Source organism: Battus philenor, unplaced genomic scaffold (assembly GCF_028537555.1).
Source record: "Battus philenor isolate CCGP_79_NKW_IND1 unplaced genomic scaffold, ilBatPhil1.0.hap1 SCAF_5, whole genome shotgun sequence".
Lineage (NCBI taxonomy): Eukaryota > Metazoa > Arthropoda > Insecta > Lepidoptera > Papilionidae > Battus > Battus philenor.
In genome coordinates, this window is record NW_027181715.1 from 6,958,296 (window position 1) to 6,985,926 (window position 27,631).

At 29.4% G+C, this 27,631-nt stretch overlaps 5 protein-coding genes across 6 annotated transcripts; 2 read left to right on the forward strand and 3 right to left on the reverse strand.

Moving 5' to 3' along the window:
• Window positions 1-140: 140 nt before the first annotated feature.
• On the reverse strand, window positions 141-6,323 carry LOC137929859 (anoctamin-4-like). The gene is made up of 7 exons (XM_068772979.1): window positions 6,243-6,323; window positions 5,458-5,556; window positions 3,501-3,679; window positions 2,677-2,790; window positions 2,034-2,133; window positions 1,571-1,654; window positions 141-170 (listed from the first exon to the last, which is right to left on the reverse strand). Exons 1-7 carry the CDS (start codon window positions 6,321-6,323, stop codon window positions 141-143), a joined length of 687 nt encoding a protein of 228 aa, XP_068629080.1.
• Window positions 6,324-7,227: 904 nt separating this feature from the next.
• On the reverse strand, window positions 7,228-10,533 carry dare (NADPH:adrenodoxin oxidoreductase, mitochondrial). The gene is made up of 4 exons (XM_068772653.1): window positions 10,218-10,533; window positions 9,268-9,424; window positions 9,068-9,187; window positions 7,228-8,245 (listed from the first exon to the last, which is right to left on the reverse strand). The coding sequence occupies exons 1-4, from the start codon at window positions 10,427-10,429 to the stop codon at window positions 7,295-7,297; spliced, it is 1,440 nt and encodes a 479-aa protein (XP_068628754.1). The 5' UTR covers window positions 10,430-10,533; the 3' UTR covers window positions 7,228-7,294.
• A 398-nt stretch (window positions 10,534-10,931) lies between these two features.
• Window positions 10,932-13,596, forward strand: Trmt6 (tRNA methyltransferase 6 non-catalytic subunit). 2 transcript variants are annotated; one of them, XM_068772465.1, is made up of 3 exons: window positions 11,016-11,087; window positions 11,156-12,233; window positions 13,471-13,596. In XM_068772465.1, the coding sequence occupies exons 2-3, from the start codon at window positions 11,157-11,159 to the stop codon at window positions 13,549-13,551; spliced, it is 1,158 nt and encodes a 385-aa protein (XP_068628566.1). In that variant the 5' UTR covers window positions 11,016-11,087; window position 11,156; the 3' UTR covers window positions 13,552-13,596. The 2 variants fall into 2 exon arrangements, with proteins under 2 accessions (XP_068628565.1, XP_068628566.1); XM_068772464.1 differs by having other exon boundaries at window positions 10,932-12,233.
• A 6-nt stretch (window positions 13,597-13,602) lies between these two features.
• Window positions 13,603-22,681, reverse strand: LOC137929493 (serine/threonine-protein kinase GA29083). The gene is made up of 14 exons (XM_068772463.1): window positions 22,543-22,681; window positions 22,251-22,460; window positions 21,854-21,953; window positions 21,584-21,778; window positions 20,170-20,286; window positions 19,742-19,929; window positions 19,505-19,591; window positions 18,839-18,978; window positions 18,250-18,368; window positions 18,067-18,166; window positions 17,517-17,662; window positions 16,643-16,792; window positions 16,027-16,269; window positions 13,603-15,933 (listed from the first exon to the last, which is right to left on the reverse strand). The coding sequence occupies exons 2-14, from the start codon at window positions 22,457-22,459 to the stop codon at window positions 15,877-15,879; spliced, it is 1,851 nt and encodes a 616-aa protein (XP_068628564.1). The 5' UTR covers window position 22,460; window positions 22,543-22,681; the 3' UTR covers window positions 13,603-15,876.
• Window positions 22,682-23,026: 345 nt separating this feature from the next.
• Rab7 (RAS oncogene family member Rab7) lies at window positions 23,027-25,672 on the forward strand. Its single transcript, XM_068772370.1, has one exon. It carries the CDS (start codon window positions 23,118-23,120, stop codon window positions 23,742-23,744), a length of 627 nt encoding a protein of 208 aa, XP_068628471.1. The 5' UTR covers window positions 23,027-23,117; the 3' UTR covers window positions 23,745-25,672.
• Window positions 25,673-27,631: the final 1,959 nt, after the last annotated feature.

A 27,631-nucleotide genomic window follows, 5' to 3' on the forward strand; every position in this document is an offset into this window, starting at 1 on the left:
GACAAATTTTAATATAAATTTTGAACATTGTATTTATTTTAAATATATATTTTTGATTATTTTTTTCTCTGATAACACTAGTATTCAGTTACTCTGCTAGCCTCCTACACAAAATAATCTAATCATTTTAAGACGAAAGTTTACGCCCATTCATCTACAAATTTCAAAATCTAAAAAGAAAAAAAAACTGGAGTTCCTTTACTCTAAAAATATTATCGATACAAAGAGATAAAAAAAGGATGTAAAACATTTGACTTTTACAATAAATTATCTTTTTACAAGAAATACTTCGACAACAACTGAAGTCTGACACTATAAAATATACCATGAACAATAAAACAGAACTCACTGAAAAGTCCAACTAACAGGCAAAGCATAGTCACGCTTTGACTATGAGTTACATTTGCCAACTGGGCTTTCTGACAATAGTCCCTGAATGGTCGTCCAGGACACCAATCCGTATTTAAGCAAACACCACAAATTTTATCATTTTTGGTTTCGCACGTTTTTTTGCTGGAAATATTAATTTATAAACAAATAATAAACCAGAGACGGTGTATTTATAAATTGAAACCAAGCTTAATCAAATGGTCTTGTGTAATATACAGCCAATAAGGTTCAGTGTAATGTACTTGTAGAATTTTAAATTCAATTCAATTCCATCAAATGATTTAATAAATAATATTTTTGCGAGTAATAGATAACTAAGCAAAAATCAACCAGTGTATTGTAAAAGTTTTTTTGGTTAATAAGCAGTGTTATGGAATAAGCATTTGACAATTAATAGCTTTATTCATTTAATTAAAAAAAAAGATTTACTACACTTTTCATATTAAGAGAATCACCGGATGATATAAGAGTAATAAGATAATGGTGAAAGATTCAATAAATGACCAAAAACAAAGGGTATGATGTAGATAAATCAGTTCTGTCATACCTAACCTTCTGTGGTTGGCTATTTTGTTTAAAGTATATGATATATAACAAATTTAGAAACGATTTAAAAAACAGAAATATTCTTAAAGCATATATTATAACACGCATCAAAAACTTTAGAGTCCTTTTGTGCATACATAAAGATGCATTTCATAGCCCGAAAACACAAATTTAAAAATTATAAAAAAGGCCCGAGCGTTTTTCTTTCTCTTATAAACTGAAATGATTATAAACAAAATTAAAAAAAAGCTTACATCGTTTTGAATTGATCTATGTCATAGTATGCCAAGACGGTAAACAAAGTGCTCAAAATAGCAAGGATAAACAATTCCTTAATGTAATAATCTAAAAAAGCAAAATAAAAAGCAACCTGGAAAAGAAGAAATAAGTTTTGGTACATAATATCGATTTTTTTTTGTATTTCAATAGTTACAAATTAGATAAGCTTCATAAAATATTTTTGTTTTCTCTCACACGTAACCTGCTATGTTCTTATAAAGAAGCGCGATAAAAAGTGTTTGCTCTTCTTCCCCGGAATTCAAATTTGTGTTACAAACTGTCATTTACTTAATTACAATACAATAGACGAAAAAATATATTATAACACACAAAAGTAATAATACAATTTACTCACTTTTTCGCCCATGTACTCATTAATAAGACTTATTGGTTGTCGGCCAATAATGGTCAAAAAACTCAACCAAGTTCCATAGAGAACCTGAAAGTACAATTATATAGAACGTTAATCGACCTGCACCATGCGTCCTATCAGTACACCGTGGGCTCTTTGCGCTCAGCAATCCATAGAGTTAATAAATATCGTCCCCAAAGCAATCCAATAGTTTTCCTATTCCATATAGGCTTACTTACTGTAAAGATGCGTCATCAGCGCTCTATCATCTAAAACCCGGCAAGATTTCCAATTACAAATTGAAATTTTTTTAAATACTATTTTATTGCTAGCCACTTCTAAATACTTTCAATGTCACCAACGTTGTACATATTCGTTATTATTAAATTCAGACATTCAGACCAAAAAGTAGATTTTAGCATAAATAAATATTTACCGTTTTTGTAAAACAAAACCTGCAACATACCTGTCGTCCATTCACTTTAGAAGCATCTTGATCCTGAAGGAAAAAATAGGGGCCATCGTGCAACGGGTAAACATCGAGTATGATTCGGTTTTTAAGTAATCTATTTTCAAACATTGTTGATTATAATGTACCCAGGCAAAAGAAAAACAACTAAAGCTATCTACTAAAATTATATTAAAATTAATTGTAAGAAACATGTTTCATATAGAAACTTTATTTTTTTTGCGTCCATGGAGCACAATCGCTGTAATATTACCGTCTCTCTCACTTAAGTGATCCGAATATCTCGTGGTTCATTGTCATCATCATTTCAACCGTATTTATGCTGAACATAGGCCTCCCCTATAGGTTTCTAATAGAACCTGTTTAGTCTTCCGGCCTACGTCTAGCATCTTTCGTCGTTATACACTGCATTTGCTAGACCAGAACCTTGAGGTTTTATGTTTACCACCTTTAAAAATATTCTACTTTTTACTTGGCACATGTCTACACCTGGTAATAGTGAAATCGTTAGGTTGTAACGTTATGTGCTCGTTAGCAATTACAACTTTAACTTAAAATGACAAAACGCGAACAAGTAGATCTGTTAAAAAACAAAATTTGTGACATTTATGTGCAACACAATCTCATCTTTATCACATACCTGTTCAATCCAAAGTAATTTTCATAGTCACCAAATGGTAACATGCAAAGAATTTTGTAAACAATAATACTTCGCTCTAAATTCGAATAATATGGTGGACCCAGTTCATGTTTTCTGAAAACAACGTTACGTTTGATTTTTTAATTAATTATATCTATAACGACAAATTAGTTGTGAAAATATTCACATAGTGTGGTATACCGCGGTTGGGCGCGGAATTAAAACCGGAAGAGATTCACGATTAAGTGTAATGAATCCTTGGTTTGTATGAAACTTACTTGCTTAATCTATAACCATGTATAAGCATTTTAAAGTTATTTAAAAGAAATACTGATTAGCGATAAGGCCGCCATATATACAATAGGTATGTATGAAATAAAGAATATTTTATACACAGAAATTGAGTATTAAAACACTTTTGGCCGGCTCTAATTCAAAACTTTTGTGGAAATGAAAGTTGATAAGATGTATTTTACTGCATAATTAATTTGTTTATAAAAAAGTAACGTTTCAACGTAACATTTTAATTCAAAGATGAAATTAACAACAACAAATTATTCTTTCGAAAGAAACAAATAGGTGGGCCAGTATTTTAAAATTAAATATTACAAAATCTTATGCAATTTGCTATTGCAATTTTCTATGAAAAACTTAGAAGCAAGTTATTCAGGGAAATTTTTAACTGTAGCTGTTGTACTTTGATAGGATGTTATTGTTAATAATAACAAACTACTAAAGTCATCGTGCTACAACGCCGCTATTCTCTTTATAAGTTTTAATACCAAAATATTAATAGTCCTAGGAATTAAATCAACATTACTCACCGCACAGCTTTGATTAGCTCTCTTTCATTGCTCATGCCGAGAAATTCATATTTCGAATTAACAAAGTCGGCATGACATTCCTTGAAATATCTCCGTACGTTTAAATAATCTCCGTATTCTAAAATGACGTTTGCCGGTGCGTGTATTTTTACAAATATTAGTTTTTTATTTTTTTCCAACTAAAATGTATTACCATATAGTTATTAATCGTTCACTATCATTTCAAAGTAAGCTAAAAAGGTTTTATAAAATTTTACCACTCGGTCAAGTACACGTTTCTAAATAATGTTGTAATTACTTAATTAAACATTATTTAGAAGTAAAAAACAAGGGGCTTGTCAGCTAAAACTCTCTATAGCCTGTAGAAGGATTTAGGCCTGTCAAGAATGAATATCAGCTTATTAGAACAGGGTTCCAAAGCAAAATTATTTGGAGCATTTCCCATTTGATTAGGTAGATAGAGGTGAAGTTGAACTCGAAGATATTATAAAAAGTACTTATTAGATTTTCTACGTGGGCGCACGCTAATCGATGGGATACTAAGAAGTTACTCTAAATTTATTCTCAAGTAAAATGTTAAGCCCCAACAGAGTTAACTGTATGGACATGATTTAGTACGGACGACGCTCGGACTGTATGCGTGACAGTAAAGCATCTCTATCCACACTCTACGCTATTTTTTGTAAGTAAACCTTGTTTTTACTAACATGAAAACACGATTTTTATTTAAGGCATATAAGTGTAATTACGACCTAAGGGAATATATGCGTATAAAGAAACAGTACTTGGAAAATGTCTAGGTAGTAGCCGCACATTTTCAGTTCACATAAAAATAGTATTAGCACCAAAGTAGTTTAACTAAAATTACGTTATATCAGTTAAACTAATTACTAACGCTTTTCTTTATTTTCGTAAAAAATTGAAATGTTAGCAACGTATTTGAATTTCTGATGATTTATTCAATTTATAACTAGGTGTGTATCCGTTCACGCTTTACTTTGTTATGCATCTTATTAAAAATCTGAACAAAAAGGCAGTTTTGATGCCATAAATTGATAAAAAAAAAATTAAAAACGTTCCCGGGGCTATACAATTTCCAATTTTTTCGCGGCGTATTGTTTATCAATCTATCGAGTATGGACAGACAGATATATATTAATATTTTTATATATACAGATTTTTGTCCTTGATTCAATATACATACATAAACAAATGAATGTGCCTTTATTATAGAAATTAAATATCTTTTATAGAAAAAAAGTTGCAATAGATGCAATGCATGCAATACATTATTATTCTTACTTCTTAGTTATTTTTATCTCTCCTATCGAATTACTAATAATTTACATTAAACTTAAATGAAATTAGCGTAGAACGTTCACCACCAATGTTAATATTGTCGGAAAACGATAGATACTACCGGTTTTATTGGAAATCTACGTGGAGGCCCCTGCCCAGCAGTGGATGTCTTACGGCTGAAATGATGATGACAAAAATAATATTATCAAAGAAACAGTCTTCTTAAAATTTTGTCAAAATTAGCCGGACGCTAGCAAAATGTCGCCAAATAACATGTAATTTTTCCAAATGTCTAACAATCATTAATGTTTGGGGTTAATGTGCTTTTTTCGGAATTCATACAAACCAAAGTAGTTTCCTTATATTCTAAAGCCATAAATTTTATATTTCTTAAGATTATGAACAACCAGTGATTATTGGAATGGTACCAAAATCTCCTTATTTGCATCAAACGCACGCAACATATTTACAAATACCTGTGCTTTATACAATTAATATTACCTATTATGCTATTTCGTTGATTAGTTGTAAAACGATAAAACAATATAATTAATCTTCTTAAATCTATCGTATAAGAAAATATGTAATGGTCGCTTACTACTCCCGATTCCAATTCGATATCAAGGCCAGTTTTTACAATATTTGACAAAAAATTTACTCTCAGCATTTCGACTTTACCGTCTCCGTCATCATTTACTACTAATACAAGATCTATTCTGCTCACGCCATCTCTAAAAAATCCCGTAAAAATTGGCCTCTGCAATTTAAAAATCAATATCAATAAAAAAAACACACAAATGGATATTTTAAAAAAATATATCGCTAGTATTTCCTCTGCCCAAAAAAGATTACTATTGTTGTTTCTTTAACATTGGCTATATTTAATGTTCTTGTAAATTAATTTCAAAAATGTTGTGGGGGTAAGACTTCTCCTACCAGGTAAAACCTACGGTCTTCTTGGATGCCTTTTGTTAAAATTAATAGAACGCCTTCGCATATTACCGCAGTTTCAACGGCGGTGGCCTAGTGTTTCAACTCCTTAGAATAGAACTGCAGTCCCCCACCCGTCATAAATACGCGAGATTTAGTCCACGTGCCACCGCAGGAGTCATTACACCTACACCATCAAGATCTAGCACCCGTTTTGTATATTTTATTTAGTTTTCACATTATGAGTATTTACATTTTTATTATTAGATCATGTATATCATTATTTGGTGAACGAATTACTCGTCACGTGTCCTGTCATTTAATATTTTATCTTAAATATTGCGGTATTCGACTAAAAAAAGAGAAAAGCGAACTAATTGAAACAAGTGTAAATAATTTACTTAACTTTTAATATTCATCAAATCAAATCATATCTTTACTTTTATTAATATCGTTTTATTACAAATTTCAACGGTTAATAACTAAACGTAAGAAAATTCATTATTAACGTACCTTTGATAGTGACGGTGGTTGACATGTTTTGCACTTTGTTCTGGTTCTTGTTTTAGCCCCTAGTTCAGTTTTTTGTTCCATAGCTACGTTAAAAATACTTGACGATCATTTACATTAAAAGATTTAAAAATATGTAAAAAATATTGAAACCGTTTCAAGCAATTGTTTTAAAAATGACTTATGTCAAATATCTATGCTGAAAGATATCAAGGTTTAAATAGGTTTTAATAATTTCTAATTTTTATCTATAAAATTTTATCATTTATAGTTTTCATCTTTAAAATTATTACCGATAATTTGCTAATTATATATTATATATAGCAATACTAATATATAATTAGCAAATTATAAGTTGATAGTTTATTTACACAAGGTAGATATCTAGTAGAACTTTCTTACATATGCGTACACTTCAGAGAGCAATAGAATGGATTCCATTATAGGTTTATTACTTTTTCAAGACAAAAGTTAAGCGTTAGTTTATTTTTTGGATTTATCATGTCACTGCCACTTTTTATTATGTAAATATTTAAATTATGGCGCGAATACATCTATCACTTTCACTTTACTGTATATAAACAACGTAATTAATAGTATGTAATCCTATTAGACTAATTAAAACTATACTTAATTACAACATTGAAATTTTTACATGCATCTCTATGTTTTATGATGTTCAATTTGGTATTTAATACAAAAAATGATTATTTGATACCTACAGGCTTCAAGCATTTTTTCAATTAGTCATAACTTTTTACTTCTAAAGATATTTTTTCAAAACATGAATTAAAATGATTCGCCAAATCATGACACCAAACTAGTGTAAGTTATGAGGTACAATACGATTCAGAAAACGGTGCATTAGCAGTTATAAAGGAATCTCTTGTTTAGCAAATATTATCATTTCCGGCTTCCATGAATCAAAACAAAAGCTGTTCGATACAAAGATTTATTTTATTTTATAAAAATCATTAAAACTCGCAAATGTGTATCAATTTCATTTTTAATTCAATAGCAAATTTTAATATATACAAGAATATAAGTATATTATCTCATGACGATGCAATTTCCAACATCTTTGTCACACTGCACACTTTTTCTCGGGGTTTATTACTTTCTTTTCCTTGGTTAACTTCGTAATTATCAATTTTTTCCCAACCATTCCAATCCACAATTGTATGATTTGTTAAAATACTTTTAACTTCTTTAAATCCATTTTTAGATGAACAGTTACAGTGTTTTAGATCCTCACAAATTGCTTTAGCTACTTGAAATGCATTACCCATTGTATGTAATAAAACACCTACAGGTCCTGTTCCAAGCCATCCGGAAACATAAAGTTTTGCTAAGTCTTGATTTGCAATGTCTTCCATTATCCGACCTGCATTATTTACAACAAATCCGTTTTTATTAAAAACTATATCCTTATCGGCTTTCACACTTTTATATCCTATACTTCTAAATACAAGGTTACAATCTAGTATCTCTTTCTCATCTGTAGGTACACATTTTTGTTCTTCATGATTATCACCAACAAGCTTATTGCAAATCAATTCAATTCCACTTACATTATTCATTCTGTCAGTAAAAAATTTATTAGGGCTTCTAAAAAATATTGGTTTAAAATATTTCTCACAGTGGTTATCTACTTTGGAGGATTCAGCAACGGATTTTAACATGAGTTCTGTCAGTCGTTTCCTAGGACGACTTAATGTGTTAACAATATTTTCAATTCCTACAAAATCTTGTTCTCTCCAAATACTTTTGCAATTCGGAAGTTTTATCTGCTCTCTTAATTCTTTAATAGTAAAAGCTACTTGTAAAGGGCCTCTTCGACCAACTAAATATAGTTCTTTAACTTTAGACTCAGCTAAAGTTGAAAGAGCAAATGCAGTGATATCAGTTTTGCTTAAAATGTCAATAGGGGTTAGGAGTATTCTGGCAACATCTAAAGCAACATTTCCTTGACCAAGAATGGCTGCAGTAGATCCAGATAAGTCCACCTAAAAAGAAAATTATTTACACTGCATTACTTGTCAAATTGATAATAGCAAGTAGAGATAGCAAAAGAGAGTTATGTAGATAGACAATATAGGATAAACATTTAAATCTTCACAATAATAATTAAAAAGAAGCCTTTGCATTAGCTTCCAAGGATTTATTTTTTGTCGCAAATTACTCCATGAATTCATCTTTTATTAATTTTATGATGAATGCAAAACCATTCTATTAGTCATAACTGTTTAAATTGTACTATTAAAACATGATAATATGTTACATAATAAATATCTTCAAGTAATAACTCTCAATGAGAGAAGTGCTTTATGTAAGTTATATACAAATACTTTGTATAAATGAAACATACAAAAAAAATATTGGGGTAGCATTCTGTAGGGGCCACATATGGGGCACACTGCATGCCTATACTTTGCAAAGACAAAAATGTACTTCAACTATGATATTATCAATCATCAAATAGTAACATCTTCTATTGTAATAATCCATTTTTTTATTATATTGATGCTAAATTACAAGTTGACTTTAATGTTGTCATCAAGAAATTAATGAGGGAAACCATAAGCCAGCATCTATGATTCTCAACATAGAGTTTTTTAAAGTTAGCAGAGCACATTTGAAATGTCCTTAATCTTAAACCCATTCTCATTAATGAAAGGCACAAAAATTATGCAATTGAATGCATAAAAGTATTTCCACAAAAATAGGTCAATACAATTTTTAATAAATATTAATATGAATGATTTCATCAATATAAATAAAATGTTGACACTACCATTTCAACAAATACACAATTTTTATAAACACACCTTTAAGTCCTTATCTCTTGGATGTCCATTATACCAGCCTACAAATTTTCTTGCTGCAACTATATTATGTGCATCTTCATTTTCTATACCCAAAGTTTTGTCTTCCTCTGCTCCATATGTCTAAAATGAATTTAAATAACATTATATTAAATAAGTACTCAAAACTATTTAAATCAACAGTATGAAAAAAATAAATTCACCAAAAGAACAGCATCATAATGTTGTCTCAGTTGAAATAAGCTAATGTCTTTTCCCAAAGTGATGTTACCGTAAAAATTAACATTAGGTTTATGAGCTACTTTCGTAAATTGATTAATGACATTTTTGACTTCCGGATGATCAGGTGCAACTCCATACCTTAACAAAAAATTATAAGTTTTTATTTTAATATCTAATCCAGCATCCTGTTCAAATAATACAGAACAACAGATCAAATAGTCAAAGACATTTGCCTAAAGCTATTTTTGTCTAAGAAGTTTTGGAAGTAGTTTCAACATATTGTTAATAGATAAATTAATAAACAAACTATTTTCTGTCCCTTCCTGCGCATATGCATATTTAGCATTTTTCTTTCACTGCACTGCACTACAATCTAAGATATTTCCAATACAATAGTACTTTATGTAAGTTTTTTATATGTAAGTAATACTTGCATATAATTAAATATTTTGATATTAGCCAAATATCTGTATATTTAAGCCTTGTAAGGTATGGGTTTTGTATGTCTCTCAATAACAACTGTGTGTAGAAACATGGAATCAAGGTTAGTGAACATCATAATAAATAGGGCAAATAAGACTTTTTGGATACGTAGCGATCAGAAACATAGAGGACCAAGAAGGAGAGGAATGAGAATATGAAAGTATTTAAATCTTAATAAGTAAGTAATAGTAAGACTCTGAAATACTATTTAATTACAACATTTAGTAAAAAGCTTTGTTATCTGTTTTATCAACCATTGATTTTAGAATTTATCACATTTGTACAAAAATGTACGTTTTTTTTAGTTTTTATTGGACTTTCCTACGTCTAATACTATTGTTATGTAACAATATGACAAACTGAAACAGTAATAATGAAAAACTTGGAAGCAACAAAATTGGTAGCATTCCTGATGAATAGTTCTTTAAAAAATGTTATAAATACATACCGTACTAAACCAAAAGGTACAGGCAATTTTTCAAGAATATCAATATTAACATTGCTTAAATGTTTGCTAATATGCATCGCCGCATAAAATCCGGCTGGGCCGGACCCTACAATGCAAACTTGAGGGATAATATTATTAGCAGATGAATAGAATCGCCTAATCATTTTGAACCTTCTTAATTTTCGAAAAAAAATCTTAATATTGATATGCATAAAACATCACTAACACTAGAATGAAAAACTGTGAATTTCGTTGAATAAATACATAAGAATTTTTATTTAGTCTTAAACTTTATTTATCATTTTCGTAGCTAACGTAGAAACCTGTCAATGCTGTCAAGACATAACTGTCAGTCATTATAGTGTCGTTAAGAAAAACAAGTTTTGACAGTGAAATTGTTATAGAATTAAAATAAATTAGTAAACTAGCTTCATTGCGGCACTTAAATTCCACAAGTTACGCAAGAAGCTACACTGACTTCATTTTAAGGGCAGACGAATTTAAACAATTTTGTCCATAAAAAAAAGGAAAAAATGACATAAAAAGTCAATACCAAAGTACTCGGTAAAAATAAAAAAGTAAGATGTTGTACTTAGTAATTTTTTTCAGAATGATTTAAATGATTTATTTTGTTATATAAAATGAACTATATGTTACGTCAAAAAAGAAACAAATTGTTGACAGCTGACGTTAAAGTCTCCGATTGTTGTTATATCCGAGCATGTTTAAAATCGGTGGCATAGGTTATACAATATACAGTTAGTGAAAAATATTAAAATGGCATCGGAGCGTATTACTGTAGGAGATTACATAGTTATTAAAAAACAAAATTATCAAAAACTTCATAAATTCAACAAGGCAAATTCCAGTGTAAATATTGGACGTGATAATGTAAATCTAAACGGTATAGATGGTTGTGAATATTTTTCTGTTTTTAGGATGTCAGCAAAAACTAACAAAAGAAACAGAGAGTTTGACTTGGAGTTAACCCAAGAAGCTGTTGATCTTAAAAGTGAAATTGATGTGAAAATATCAGGTATTGATAATAGAAATATTGTTGATAATGGTTTGTCCCAAAAGTTAACAGCGGCTGAAATAAACGAACTTAAAAGTGATGCTCTTAAAGCATCTGATATTGTAGAAACTCTTATAACAAATTCTAATACATTTCACGATAAAACTGAATTTTCCCAGGAGAAATACTTAAGAAAAAAAGAAAAGAAATATTTTGAGTTCATACAAATTCTTAGACCTAATTTAAGATTGATATCTGAAATATTATACAAGTTAGAACCTACCAAAATTCAAGGTATTAGAATAGACACTCTATCACAAATTATTACATTATGTAATATTAATAGTGATGGTAATCATATATTATATGATTCCGGTTCAAATGGCTTACTTGCCGCAGCATTGTTAAGTGCAATTGGAGAACAAACCAAAGGTAAATTGATTCATATGCACCCTGGAAATATGTCACAAAAGTTGGCTTTAATGGCTATGAATTTTAGTGATGAACAATCTGATAGATGTATTTCAGTGAATGTTTATTCTGCATTACGGCAGTATTACCAAGGATGTGATACTAATTCAAATGGAACAATATATAAAACTCAGAATAATGAAGAAAATAAATTGAAAAGAAAACTTGAAGAGGATGTTGTTGACCATGGAAATAAAATGGCTAAATATGATGTTTCTGCTGATGATATTAAAAATGATATAAATGATATTGAAAAAAGCATTCAAAGTGAACCAAAAAAACCAAAATGGCACTTTGCAAATATCACAGCATCAAAACTGTTGTCTGAAAAAGCTGACTCATTAGTTATTGCCTGTAAAGAGGATCCCCAAAATATTTTCTATGAATTATCTACATTTGTAAAACCAGGTAGACCTTTTGTGATATATTATAGTGTTGCTGAGCCTTTGCAACAATTGTATATGTCGTTAAAAATGCAGAGTAATGTAGCTGCCTTGAAACTTACCTGCAATTGGATGAGAAACTATCAGGTACTGTTTATTAATTCATTATGTCTTTGAAAATTAAAGGAAAGACAGGTTTTTACTGCTATTTTTTCTTCAAGCATATAACTTATTATTGTTTGTGCATTTAATTTATAACTATATAATTATTGAAGTAGCTTTTGATAACAAGAATATGTTAGTGTGTGACCTAGAAGGCTTTTTCTTAGATCTGCTACTATTTAGGCCTCTCGCCTATAGCATATGTTCGTAGTAATGCAGAAGTGTAACTGTTGCACATCCACATCGAAAAAATATTGGTAGTTGTGTGATCTCACCTACAAGTCGGTACCTTCACTCTCCTCCTGTTTTGAAGCAATAGCATGTAGCAAATCATCAAGCAAGCATTATTACAAAAAAAATCATTGTGGGTGAGGGACAACAGTAATAAAATGCTCTTGTTTGATGACAAGTATAGAAATACAGTGGTATATAATTACATGTTCTCTAATAAAAGACCTTTTATCAGTAAATGACTGAAGTATATTAACTTTTTCCAAAGTTTTAACAGCATAGGTTTACAACACAATCTCATTAGCTGTGTGCTGTATTCCACTAGTGAATATTTTTTTCATACTACCCATACTACTAGAGCAAAAGCAAATGTATTATTTGTATTAATGTTAAAATAAATATAACACAAATACAATCTGAAAATAAAATAGAATTTTTGGCTCATCACATGTCCACATTATCCTTAAGTCTTTTTAACATTCTAGGTATTTGTATAAATAATAAATAAATTATTTAGGTAAATTTTATCTAATTAATAGTTTGGTAACCATTTTAGAAAAACTACTTTTAACAGAAAAAAATAGATTTATTATTTCAATATAGTTTGGGTGATTTATTAGAATCTTGTATAAAATTAAATCAAAAAACAATGTTTAAATTACACTGGTTGGAAGTCTTTTAAACACAGCCCTTATATTTGAATAGTTTTCTGGCTATTATTCAATAATTTGTCTCAAAAAGTTTCAGAACATTTTCCAGACCACCAGGGTGTTTCTAGAGCTGTGGCTTATTTGTATACTCTATTAATTTCTGCTTACCACAATACTTATACTTATGTTTTCAAAATAATTGTTTTTCTTAACTAATAGATGCTAGTGGACAATGTGATAAATTAATAATATATAATCTAGGTTTTAAATGTAGGAAACATGATATTATGTTTTATGATGATATGATTTAAATATGTCAAGGATCCAATTTTTTATTACAGATACTGCCAGAAAGAACACACCCTGAAGTAATGATGAATAATGGAGGTGGCTTTTTGTTAAGCGGGTATATGCTTAAATGATTTTATACAATACATAAATATAAATTATTTTATTAAATAAAACAAAGTTCAATACAAATTTTTTATGCCTTTCATTTACTCAGATGCATATATCCAACTAAAAGCCTGATCAAAATTTATAAAATTATTCGTGAGCAGATATTTCTGCTCAATCTACAACAAAGTTTAATATCAACGAAACATTAGCAAAAAGTGAAGTTACAATGCATTTTTAATGTATAGTCAGATCCTCTATATTCAAGAAGACAGGTTAACATTAGGCAAAATATTGTCTAATGGTTATTGATAATTGATAAAGTATGTAATATTTTAACTAGTATTCATAAAGCAAGCCAATTGATAATGTAAACATAAACACACATACCCTATGTTAAATAAAAACATAATACATTTTTGCTTACATAATTCATAGATTGTATAATAATATAATTCCTAAATTCTGCCAATGCATTATTATTTAACATAGTTAAGACTACATGTTTTAACCTTGACATTTTACATAGTGTAATTATGTCACAATTCAAAATTATATTTTATTCCAAAGCCAAATTCAGTATTTTTAAGTTTCCAAAATTCCATTCATTTAATACATGACAAAGCAACTATATAAATGCGAGAAATTTGTCTAAATTATTATATAATGCAATTTATTAAAAAGGAATGTATGTATTTATTTAAAGGAGGGAATGGTGTTCAATTACACAGACAATATTATCCATTCATCGAAATATTCGGCGAAAATTAACCATTCAGACTTTTAGAGCAAGACAATTTCATAGCAAATATTTGAGACACATTTAAAATACAAAGTGATAGGATTTAGGTGAACTCAATTATATAGGTCGACATTTCAAATACTTGGTGTACGGCTGATAAATTTTTAATTTCTATCATATAAAATCAGTGAGCTGACATTGCAATAAAACATAAATAATATCATATTAACATTGCTCTACCTCTGATATTACTAGCTCCAGAAAGGATAATTGAGTTCTAAGAACTAACAAAACGAAGAAAAGTTTCTATCAGGTAACATCATAATTCTTCATATCATATTAGGAATAAAATTAAAATGAGAATGAAAGGACTGTCTCTATTTACTGTTTTGAGTAAATCTATAAATTTTACCTTTAACACATGTAATGTTGTGAAGATCTTTTATTTTACAAATTCGCAAATGAGGAATGTTATCAATAAATTGTTTTTTATTCATTGAAGCTTTAAATATTATGTAAACTACCATTACCTTTAAAGCAGGTGCTATTTATTTAATATAAATTAATTAGATATATTACTCATTTGTTACAGAAACTTGCTATAAAATTATTTTTATAAATATATTTTTTTTAACCCTAACTCTATTTAGAACCAAATTAATATAATGAGTTAATTTAAATCGTAAAGCATTCCAGAGCCTATAGACTTGTTAGCGTTTTGAACAATTAGCACTTGTTTCTGATATGTTCTCTAACTTCTGAGATATTTTAAAGTTCTACATAAACCAAAGTATAGGTATAGCAGTAACTTGTTATTTTCAAAAAAGTAACAGCACTGAATTTTTGTAAATAAAAGCAAAAAATACTTAGAAGTGATAGTATTTAAAAGCTAAACATTAGCTAGAACTTATTATTTTAAATTCATTTTACAATAGCTATGTTGTTTTTATTTTTAAAAGTATGTTATGTTTAAAGTGTATGTAAGTTTTTTTTTCAATTTTCATAGTTTTACATAATTTTGTTTATTTGCTCTCTACAATGAAATTCATTCTTAATTTAGTAAAAATTTATTTCATTCAGGTATTTTCAATATCATTAATACTTGACTTTTATAAAATTTAAGTAAATAACATGTTTTGAACATTATTTTTTAGCAAATAATTGAAATATGTATACTTGTTGTCATACAACTGAGGGGAAAAAATATGGTCTATTATAATAATACTTAAAACAGCCACTAATTAATATTTCTTTCTCACACTTCTAATAAAAACTTATTATTTTAATATTATAAAAGTGACCGTTGTATATATGGATTCAAATTTCAAAAAATTAACAAAGATACCGCAACTTTAATTGAATTTCGATTGAAAAAATTATCAAAAAATGATTAAGACACCATGCAGTATCTTTGTTACAGTAAAATTTTAATATTACATTAGGAAACTTTGGTATTGGTGTTAACACATCAAAAGGCTTACAAAGCTGTTGTCAAGTCAGCACTAAACGCCGAGACTATAGCGAACGTTTATAAATAACCAACTAGTGGTGCGGTTGCGAGCCGTCACGCGGGTTCAGACATGGTTCCTAAGATACTGTAACCGCTCAGCTATGAGGAGTCCTCGTCGTACCACGTGCGGAAGTCGCAGCTTTCGTCATAGTCATCCTAAAACAAATATTATATATATGAATACCACATATACGAACTATATTAAGTTTTGGATATAATATAACATGATCATATACTGATTAAACTTACCGACATCCACGCGTGATCCAACACGTCTTCAGCAGCGAAGCGAAGCTCGGGTTGTGGACGAAGCATATTTGCCACAAGGTCTATAGCGCCAGCCGAAACTCTTTCCCAGTGTGGTGCTGGAAATTCGAGGCGAGCGGAGAGAATCGCATCAAACAATTTTTCTTGGTCCCCATCGGGTGACGAAAATGGTGGGAAACCGCACAGCAAAATGTAGAGAATTACTCCCGCAGCCCATACGTCAATCTGTAACGAATGAAAAAAAAACTTATAATATAATTATTCACAATATCTTTCTTTATTAGAATATATAGAATAGCTTCTCACGAAATGTGCAAGCTTAAAAATATATTATTAAAATAGTTTTGGGTGTAGTATTTATGAACAAAATAATTGTTTCAATAGGTAAAGCAAATAAAATAGAACTTTTTAAGTGCGCTCTAATGGTGGGCAGACTTTTAGATACATACATGTTTTAATCCATTGAAACTTATTATGTATCAAAAAAGTTGATTTAACACAATGAATCCTCAAAGAAATAAAAATAATAAATTTAGTGTATGAAGTGGGAAGACACAATGAACAGTTGTTTTGCAACAAAATCTAAAACTACCATTACCTTTAAACCATATCCGGTTTCTAAAAGTATTTCTGGTGCTACATATGTAGGTGTGCCGCAAACAGCGTGCAACGGTCGCCACACTTCCACTGCAAGGCCGAAATCGGCAAGCTTCAATCCACGAATGCTACCATCTGGACCTACTTCCACCTGGAAATTCAAAAATATAATATTGATATCCAAAATTAATTGTTTAATTATAGCCAACATATCCTATCATGTTCAAAAAGTATTCCAACTTCAAATTTCAGCTGCATTTGGTTTTATGCCATAGTTTTTTTTGTAAAATCAATTCTCAACAATTGTGTTATTGTTGATGATGAAGGTTTTGGATCAAAATGGAGTTTAATACTTCTCTTTATCACACACATATGGACTCTCAGTAAATTTTATTCAAAAGTTAAAATGGCTTTCCAAACAACACAAAATAGTGTTTGTTTGTATGTATTTGTTATGATATATTTTGATATACTAAATAAATAAATTTTATGACTATGACCACAACCAAATTATAATCATAAATAAATACCCCTAATATTTAACCATTCCAGTTATTTGACATAGTTCATAATAGCATTTAAAAAAATTCAGACCAGAGAACCATAGACTAGATCTTATGGTTTGACGTGACATAAGCATTATAAAAAATTTTGAAAAAAGTGTAAAAAAAATGTACAAGCAAATTTTATCAATAGATTACATTTGAAATTTATGAATTTACATCTATATGGCAGGCATTTAAAACTTGATAAAAAATGTTTGTTTACAATGAAGTTAAGATATTCTTTTTTTACACAGTAGTGGAAACTTTTTTGAAACACAAGTGTTTTAAACCATAACCATGATAATAATGATTGTTAATAAATGATCTTACCAGTAAGTTTTCAGGTTTGATGTCACGATGCACAATAGAAAGTGAGTGCAGATATGCAATAGCTGATGTTAGGTGACCAATTAGCAAACGCGCTTGGGGTTCAGAGAATTTACATACAGCTGCAATACTATCAAATAAATCGCCACCTAAAAATGGTAAATATTAAGGATAATGAATACAATTAAAGTGATTCTATGTTATAATTACAAATCATTATTAGTATTTACAAGTGATAAATTTCCTTGCGTCATATAAAAGGTATAAAAGATGTGGACGGTAAACAAAAAACAAACTTAATCAATCACCACACAAAAAATACTGAAGCATAAATTATTATAGTGAATAATTTGGACATTTTGCATAATAAAATATTTATCGGGTTGTTCATTCTAATCTCTATTTACTTTGTGTTATACTTAGTTCTAAAAAGCGCACATACATTGTTTATTACATTTCTGCGGCTTTAAAAATTATTGCAATAAGCTTGGATGTAGATAATTGAATATTAGTAATGAAGTATGCATTTGACATTGACACAAGTGAAACTCACCACTAACTAGTTCCATGATTAAGAACAGCCACTCGGGACAGTCTTGTTCCTCTATAAGGGACACAATGCGTGGATGACATAGTTTCTTCATGACGCGTACCTGATACAAATAAATTTCAATGTTATTAAATTATAATAAAAGTGTTGGAAGATTGCAGATACTAAATATATTTTATTATATACCTCTGCTTCGACATAATGTTCCTTGCCTTTGCATTTTGCTTTATCAATTATTTTAAGAGCATATTCCTTGCCAGTATTCTTGTCTTTACATATTCTCACAACAGCAAAGTTTCCATCACCTGAATTTTTAAAAATTTAATATTAATGTTTATGAATAGTTATTACAGATATTAATTTTTTTTAACTCAATCCAAGCTTAAATAGTAAATGTAATAATATTATCTACCTAAACCAAAAAATATTAAATAATTTTATACATACTTTTATGCTATATATTGTAAAAATATATTTAATTTTTTTATTCATCTTTATACACTGCAATCTGTCTCCTCTAAGGGACATCATGCAGTAGGTATGATGTTAAACCAAGTCTTGAATAGGAGCGCAACCACTGTCCCATTCCAATTAGTTTAAAATATGACCATAATTGTTTAATTTTATTTATGATTTATATCATCCTCATACACTAATACTAATGCCAAATCATTGGACAAAAGTAATTAATTAGTTATAACATACAGGATGTGTAATGTTTAGAAAACTATAGCCCTAACAAAGTGGTTAGTTCACCATCATAACCACTATTTACCTATAATTTTGCCAACAGAGTATTTCAGACGAAGTGGATGTGGCAACAGTTGGGAGGCAGCCGGTTCTGCATCGCCACGAGCCTCTCCACTTGCTGCAGCGCCACTGGCTTTCACCGGCATTCGTGGTTTAGGACCAGACCTAAAATTTCCAATTAACTAATGCAATTAAAACTTAAATGCAAACAAGAGAAAGTTCCATCCTCTTGATAAATCTGGACATAAATTCGTGCAAGTTGTTTTCAGTAATAATAGAGATTGATTTCTGATAATATAATAAAACATACATTAAATTCAAAGAAGTGAAACATTACCTTTGTTTGATTAATTTAAAAAATAAAAAAGACATTGAAGTCATGCAAAATATATGCAGAGATTGAAGAGCAATAGGCATAGTTGTTAGGCTACACCAACTACGTTAAAATGCAAACTTTAAATTAATGGATAATAGTAGAGGCAGTTTTACATCACATTTCTCTGAGATACAAATGAAATAATAATTATATTGTTACTATTAAATATAAAGTGAAAGAGATATAGAGTTGGAATTCTAATGGCAGCTTAGTACAAATTGATGTGTAAAATTGTACTATTGTGAAAAATTAAAAGTGATTGATTTAAATACATTCAAAATATTAATCCTAATATCATAAGGAAAAACAATTTACCTGGAATTTTTAGTAATCGGATTTTTTCTGCATTGTAGGACTGCTTTGCTTTCCTCAAACTCTAATTCGAAATCTTCTTGGTTAACTCTGAGAAAAGTTACATAGGTTATCTCTATATGTTAAAAGAGTTATTACCTTAAATAATGAAAAAGTGATATTGTAAATACACATTCCTTAAAACATAATTTTTGTGAAATCTTTTCCCTTTGTTATAATTAAAACATAAAAAAGTATTACCTCTCATTGCCATAAGCAAAAAAAACATCTTCATCCTCGAAGAACTGATTAAGGGCAGTCACAGCAGTTCCGGACTGTGTGAACACTTTGCGTACACAACCCGTATCAAGTTTGATGCACTCTGTTATAGCAGCCAGAGCATGCTCCAGAGTGGGGCTGTTACGCTTATTGAGAAGCAATCTGCATACCTGTAAAACCAAGTATTAATTTTCAAAAACCACTATTTTCTTCTCTGTGTGTAATTGAAAATTAACTGCAATTGTAACATGTAATATTTAAAATTATGAAATGGTGTGCCAAATCAAATGCTGGGTATCACATTATATTTATGGATATGATTAAATTGTTTTACTATTTTGTTTGAAATAACAGTAAATAGATTATATTAATTTCCATTGCTATCAGTATCAACATATAAAATATAATACCTTTCGCGGTTTAACACCATTCCTTATAATTGTAACTATGCGTGGTCGAACTACATTGTCTCCTGCAGGGCTGACTCTCGCAGTCCCATTACCAGTAGTATTACCACTACCATTTGTCTGAAAAATAATTCAATGAATCAATTAATTTTTGATGATTAAGTTATAGTTAAAAATTATATTAAAAAATAACAATAATGTCATATTGGCTGAGCAAAGCATTTATAATTTTTCTTTAATTTACTTCCAGATTTTTTGAAACATTTTGGTGTCAGTAGAATAATGTACATACTAGATACACTAATATAAAAAAGTAAATAGGCAAATAAAGTTATAAAACAAAAGTTTTAAAATATAAATGATACATGTTGAAAAACAATGTATGTATAGGATGCATAGTATTTTTGAGGTTACCTAATGTTAGACTCTGGTTTAAATAACAGATGTGGGAGTTGCAATGGGTGTAAAGAAAGGCAGCCCCATACCTGGATTCCCACTGTTGCTAGTCCAACTTGGCCAGCATATCGCAAAGATTGCCTCATATAAAAATTATGAGGCAATGTCTGCCATATGCAGCCACACAGCACAGTACACTGTGTTATTTGAAAAATAGTTCTGTGATTATAGTCTCTTATCTATTGTCTTGATAATGTATTTACTTAAATTCAACAATAAGAGAAAACAATAAATGTTAACATAATGTAGAAATAAAAATAATAATTTTACTATTATATTCAGATTTTGTTTCAAAATGTTGATACAAAAAGGGTAATTCTTTCCCCCCCCCCCCATTTTTCTTTTTTTTAATCCCTTTTTTTAATGGTAATATGAACACTGGGTTTATATATATTAAGGTATTTAAAAAAATACCTTTTAAGCTATAAACATAAAAAAGTGCTTTTATCAGTATGGCGGTATATACACATGCTAAATTCATAGTATGTGATGAACCATATGATACTTTGTTTAAGTGACATTGCTGGTGTACTTTCAACTATTGATTACTTCAATAAGCCATCAGTAATTAATCAAAAGAAAAATGTGTAGGTATATTGAACATAATAACATACCATAATTAAGTTAGCAGAGCATTTTAAGCAATAAAGTGCAACAGACTGAAAATACAGTTACAAAAGCAACAATTAAATTTATGCTACAGTGAATATGACAATTTATGTCTATGGTGGAAGAAAGTATACAACACAAACACATTTTTAAAAATAATGGTACTGTTAATAAAATAATTAATTTTATGCATCACTATATATTTAAAAAAAAAAGATTTGTAGGTAATTAGTTACAGAGGTAACAAAAAGAAAATTAATTCACCAACTTAAGGAACTATATTTAATATTCTTTTTTGGTATTATGTTGTGTGATAATCTAAAGAGAATGATAAATTTTAAAAAAAACATACTAGTAAGTAACGAGACAATCTATTGTTAGCTCTTGCTGGTGATGGACTGGCACTATCACTTAAAGACTCTGGTCCGCTAAGTCTAAAAGATTGTGGTGTTACTGCACTAGCTTCATAATCTAACCGTTTGAAAGGTTCACCAACACCACTACAAACATAAGATTGTCCATCTTCCAATTCTTCTAGTTTTCCTATCTGTAAGACAAATTAACAATATTACAAATAAAACAAAAATGGAAACATGTGACAAAGTTGTTGACATGTACTTACCTTTCTACCCTCAAGAGAGTAAATTGTTCTGACACCACTTGGTAAAGTAACATTATCTACTAACACCCTAGTCAAATCTGCAGTCAAACTATCAAAAGATCTGAAATGTGTGTGTAAAAATAAAAATAACAGTAAGGCTATATTCATATCACTTATTCACATTTCTACAATAAAATAATAAAAAAAAACAAAATAGTACACTTTATAAAAGTCAAACCAAAAGCAATTTTTATCATTTGAATTATTAATAATAATCATAGGAATTATTATGATCATAGTTGTAAGGCATATTTGTAAATAGTTTTAGGTAATAATAATGTTATGCACAGGCAGAAAGATCTAAAAAAGTGAAAGTTACAATCTACATATAAATGTATAGTTATTTAAAGTTCTCTACCTGTATCGTTCTTGCAAGACTGGAATTGTTACTCCTGAATAAAATTTGTCACCGTTTCGAAAAAACCTTATTCGTTTTGCTTTTCGTGCAGAACCCACTGTATTGCGTGGATTCGTCCTAGATTTCATTATTTTCATGTCATGAAGATCCTTTTCTAGTTCGCATACGGAACTCGATCGGCTCCCACTACGGCTCAGATTGTTCTCCATTCTTTAATAGAAAGTAAAACCTGAGTCAAAATTTTGCTAACGGATTGTCTAATTCTTCAAAAATTTAATACTTTAGTCCTCACCCTTTTTTATTGGCACCTTTTAGTAAAAATAATAAATACCTAGTTAATAAACAACATCACTTAAACACGTTTCATTCTATAATTTCTACAGGAAAGTTGAATACAAAATCTAATTGGAGAATTCTGATCCTGTATTTCATGAAACACACGGAAATCTGCGGAAATCAGCACAGATATTCCACAGATAAAACATTTGACAGATATGTTTAATGTGGGTGTGTTTTTATGGAAACATCTAATTAGAAGAAAAAGTTGAAATTGAATTGATTTTACATTTAGTTATTTTATATAATTAAAAATACTAATGGTTCATCTATCTTTTATTTAACTTAAATTATATAAATGTAATAATTTTTTACAGCTGTTAAGTTTCAATTGTCTAAAACAAGCATACTTACTCTTACTAGTTATCATTATTCAAGAAAAAATTATAAATTGCTCTTAATTCAATTATAAAAGACATATGGTAACATCATTAACAGGTGACGCATCTATCAATTCCGTTGTATGTCAAAGTACAGACAAAGAGTGGATTAAAATTGTGTTTTTACCTATTTTATAATTTTTTGTGCAAAATGGCATCAAGAAAAAAGGTTTTATTGAAGGTAATTATCCTGGGCGACAGTGGCGTTGGTAAAACTTCGCTTATGAATCAGTTTGTCAACAAGAAATTTTCCAATCAGTACAAGGCAACAATAGGCGCAGATTTCCTCACGAAGGAGGTAATTGTTGATGATAGAATTGTAACAATGCAAATTTGGGATACCGCTGGTCAAGAACGTTTCCAATCGTTGGGCATGGCATTTTATCGCGGGGCGGATTGCTGCGTTTTGGTGTTTGACGTAACGGCCCCTAATACCTTTAAGTCCTTGGAGAGTTGGAGAGACGAATTTTTGATACAAGCTTCGCCGCGAGACCCTGACAATTTTCCGTTCGTCATACTAGGAAATAAAGTGGATTTGGAAAATCGTGCTGTATCAGCTAAGCGTGCACAGCAATGGTGTCAAAGCAAAAATGATATACCTTATTTTGAAACAAGTGCCAAAGAAGCTGTGAATGTAGAATTGGCATTCCAGACTATTGCTCGAAATGCTTTAGCCCAAGAAACTGAAGCAGAATTGTATAATGAGTTCCCAGATCAGATCAAACTTAATGCTAACGACAACAATCGTAACAGAGATGGAGATAATTGTGCTTGCTAGATATCTACTAATTACCCCATTATTGGCAATATATAAGTGTCTCATTTTATATCAAATAATTTCAGTAGAATGATAAATAATATTTTATAAGTAATCTTTTCTTTGATTATCTACATGTAAAAATGTAAAGGTGTGTTACAAACCAATTGTTTTATTTGCTGCTTTGTTTGTTATGCACATATCATTTGTGTAGTATGCACACCACTATACTAGCCAAATTATTGAGTTTATTACGAGTGTAGAAGCACTAATTCATTCAAAGTACAACTCATTCTTTTTATTATATCATATTCACTTACACTATGAATACTGAAAAATTGAATTCCTCCTTTGTATTTTAATATTAGCAATTTAAAAATGTTTGTTATATTGATACCAGTTTTTAAACTAAACAATATTTAGGAATATTGTTCTATATTTCCCAATTGTGTACTCCTTAGAGCTGGTTTGTAAATAAAATAATGTTGAAGCTGCTCTTATAAAATTTGACACTGTTAATTTATATTAAACTGGCTTTATAAATAAAATTAGTTATGTTTATAAGTACTTCATATGAATCTGTATATTACATTGAAGTATTCTACCATTTATTGGAAATAACATATACCTAATCAACCTTTTGTACTACTTCAATAAAATCTCCTGTTTTAGTTTTGGTGAAAGGCAAAAAACTTAGTAGTGTTGAATCTAAAATTTCAAAAGGTAATGTAATACTCCTTATTGTGAATAATGACAATTACAAAATAAAATCAAAACCAACTCAAATTTGGGAAACTTTAATAGGTTATGGATTATATTTAATCATTTGTAAATGCATGTGTTGTCAGCTATAATAGCGTGAATAAATCATACTTTTGTTAGCTTCACAAAAATGTGATATTACTTATTGCTATAAACATTCAATAAAATTTTTATACTTGAATGTATTTTGATCTGTTTTGTTACAGTTAAGATAAATAATGTACTATGTTTGAAACTAAATATATTAGTGAAATAATTTATACTTCATTGGCAACAAATGTTTTGACATGCATATAAAATATTTCTGTATATATTTGAAATTTATGTTAGTTATAAGTAGTTAATAGTATCAGTAAAAAATTGTTATAATAGATATTACTGCATTTTTCACATCTGTAAGGATATTTGCGTAAAATTATAAACCAGTCTTATTATGTTAGATGCAAGGTGTTAAGCATCATTTATTCAATCAAATTAAATTATGTTGCATTACAAATTTTGGTAACAAAAAATTGTAATTTTTATTGATGAATTAGTTAATTGATATATTTGAGGCAAAAATAAAAAAAAGCGACAAAAACTTTTTCTCTTGCCATTTATACCATACTTTTCTAAAGAAGAGCATTTATGTCATATTCCAACATCTGGTTAAAGATTTTGAAACATAGAAAGGTAACAAAACATTTGCTGTAATAATGGTTGCTTTTTATTTTATATTAATAAAGTCTACAAAAAACGAATATTGTTTCAACACAATCCTATTTATTCTCAATTTATTTTAATTATAATTTTTAATGTTCTAGACCATTAACGAAAGGCCTTGCATATTATCTTAATTATTTCTAAAAGGTTTGGGATATTTATATATTGGTTGGCAATATAGTGAATCAGTCTTCTAGACTTGCATTTCTATGTCCTCATTGTGAGAGCAGTATAGACCTTAATCACCTCCAAGATAACAAGATTAATTTCTTTCTTTACCATTGTACTTGTAAATCAATACATGAAATCTTTTCTAGTAATAATTCAATTTAACTTACAGAATAATATAAGAGACGAATATTTAAAACATTTCAATATTTTGCTCTTTCCAAACCGGCAGAAGAAATTAACGATAAGCTTTTACTTTTTATAATTAGTTTTTATTAAAGTTCCGTTCAGAAATTAAATATACCGGGAAAGTGAGGTGCGTGAGATTTGTATGTTTTTGTTTAGAGACTCATTATATATATACAAATTAGTTCAGTTCGTAAATAAGTTCGTTCGTAGTTTTGTGATCAAAAATACATTTATTTCAAAAACAAAACATAAAATTTATTTCGAAAAAGATAATAGTCCAAATATCGATTATTACTGTCTACTTACTGCTGTTTTTTCTCCTCTTAGGTAACTTTCTACTTATCTTTCTTCTTACTTAAAAAGGAGTCTAAAATTACGGACCAATAAGAAAAAGATAATCTTACTGCATGAAACCATGCATTGTGGTACATAAAACTTTTTTTTTAATATTATTATATTAATTCTTTGCTGTCATCGTCTTTGGTTACACCCGTCCGATCGAATTGAAACTGCTTGTTATGCACTTCTAAATGATTCCTGTTATCTTTAAAATTTAATTTGTATTGTTTCGTTGGCACCGAAGTTATGAAAGTTCAAAGCGAAGATTGTCTAACGCTAAAATTAGTATATATTTTCAAAACGTTAAAACTATGCTTTTCACGACTCCGCAGTAGTAGGATAGTCGTTATTTGTTATAAACTTCCAGATACCAGATAATACTACCAGATAAATAACCAGATATTACTACCCTTCAATGCATGTGATGATGTGATTTTTTCCAATTAAAAGAGATTTGACAGCGGCGCCTGTTTGTATTTAGGCATCTTAAAAACTTTGTATGGTATTTTTTTTATAATAATTGAAAAAAGGGAATATAACGCAATGTTAACAACATTATTTAAAAATATTTAAATTCTAAAAATATTAAATTCGGTTGTATGTTTAATATAAACGACATTCCTATCAACCGCAGTCATCTTTTGAAAGTAGAACGAATTAATTTGGTCTGCCAATAAAGTAGATACATCATTAAATAATAATACACTACCAGTGCCTTTGAATGAAAAAGCATTTAATATATACTCGTCCTAATTTGCGGCACAAAAATTTTAGCTATTCTTTGTTTTTACATATTTTGTCTTTATTTCCAATCGCCAGTGGAATAGAAAGCGTAGTGTTTCTCAGAGTCACATTTGAAATGTAATCTATCCTTGCGGAAAAAACTGCGACATAAGAAATTTTAATTATATCTCAAATCATATTATTGTAAAACAGTAGTTCAAAACTAACACATAATCGATTACTTATCGTATGATGTCCTAATTTTTCAGTCCCTGCGGATCCTTCCATCAAAAGTATCATTCAAAATACTCTAGCGTAATTTTTAAAACATGTATATTGATATTTTACACAAGAATGACACGGAAATAATCTTTGAAAAACAAAACATAATATTGACGAAAGGTCAACATTTTCTTCAAGATAGTTTTGCGACACACATGCACCAATTGTGCCTGCTTGAATAAAACATCAGCAACATGGCTTAGTGATAATATAAAGCTTCTGCTGGTAAAGGCAACGACTAAGTTAAATCACAAGCGTCGACCCGATGACAAAAATTCCGACAAACATGCAGCAATCCACAATCATTGAAACAAGGTGTGTAGATATGCACAACTACGACAAGGTCACTCATTAGTTGAAAACGATGATCAAGCTAGGGTTTGAAAACATCTTAAAACACTGGGAGTTAGTAAATTGTGTCAGTACTTTTTTCCTTGATTAAATAATTTAAATTATTGATTTAAATTCCCTTAATGACATTTCTGATCCCCGTCTGACTTTAATAAGATTATTAAAGAAAACACAAAAAATAATTTGTATAACTGTAAAACTCCCGACTGGTCCACTTTAGTCTCCAAACTCTTTGCTGATTGTGATGTTATGAAGAGTATCATGTCGTTAAAGAGTGTTGCTGTTGGACGAGATTGTATCGGACATAATATGATTATCCCTATCTTTGACGAAGTCCCGAGGTTCCTGTAATTTGTCACATCTTTAACCATTTCGTATGTCTCTTCGGTATC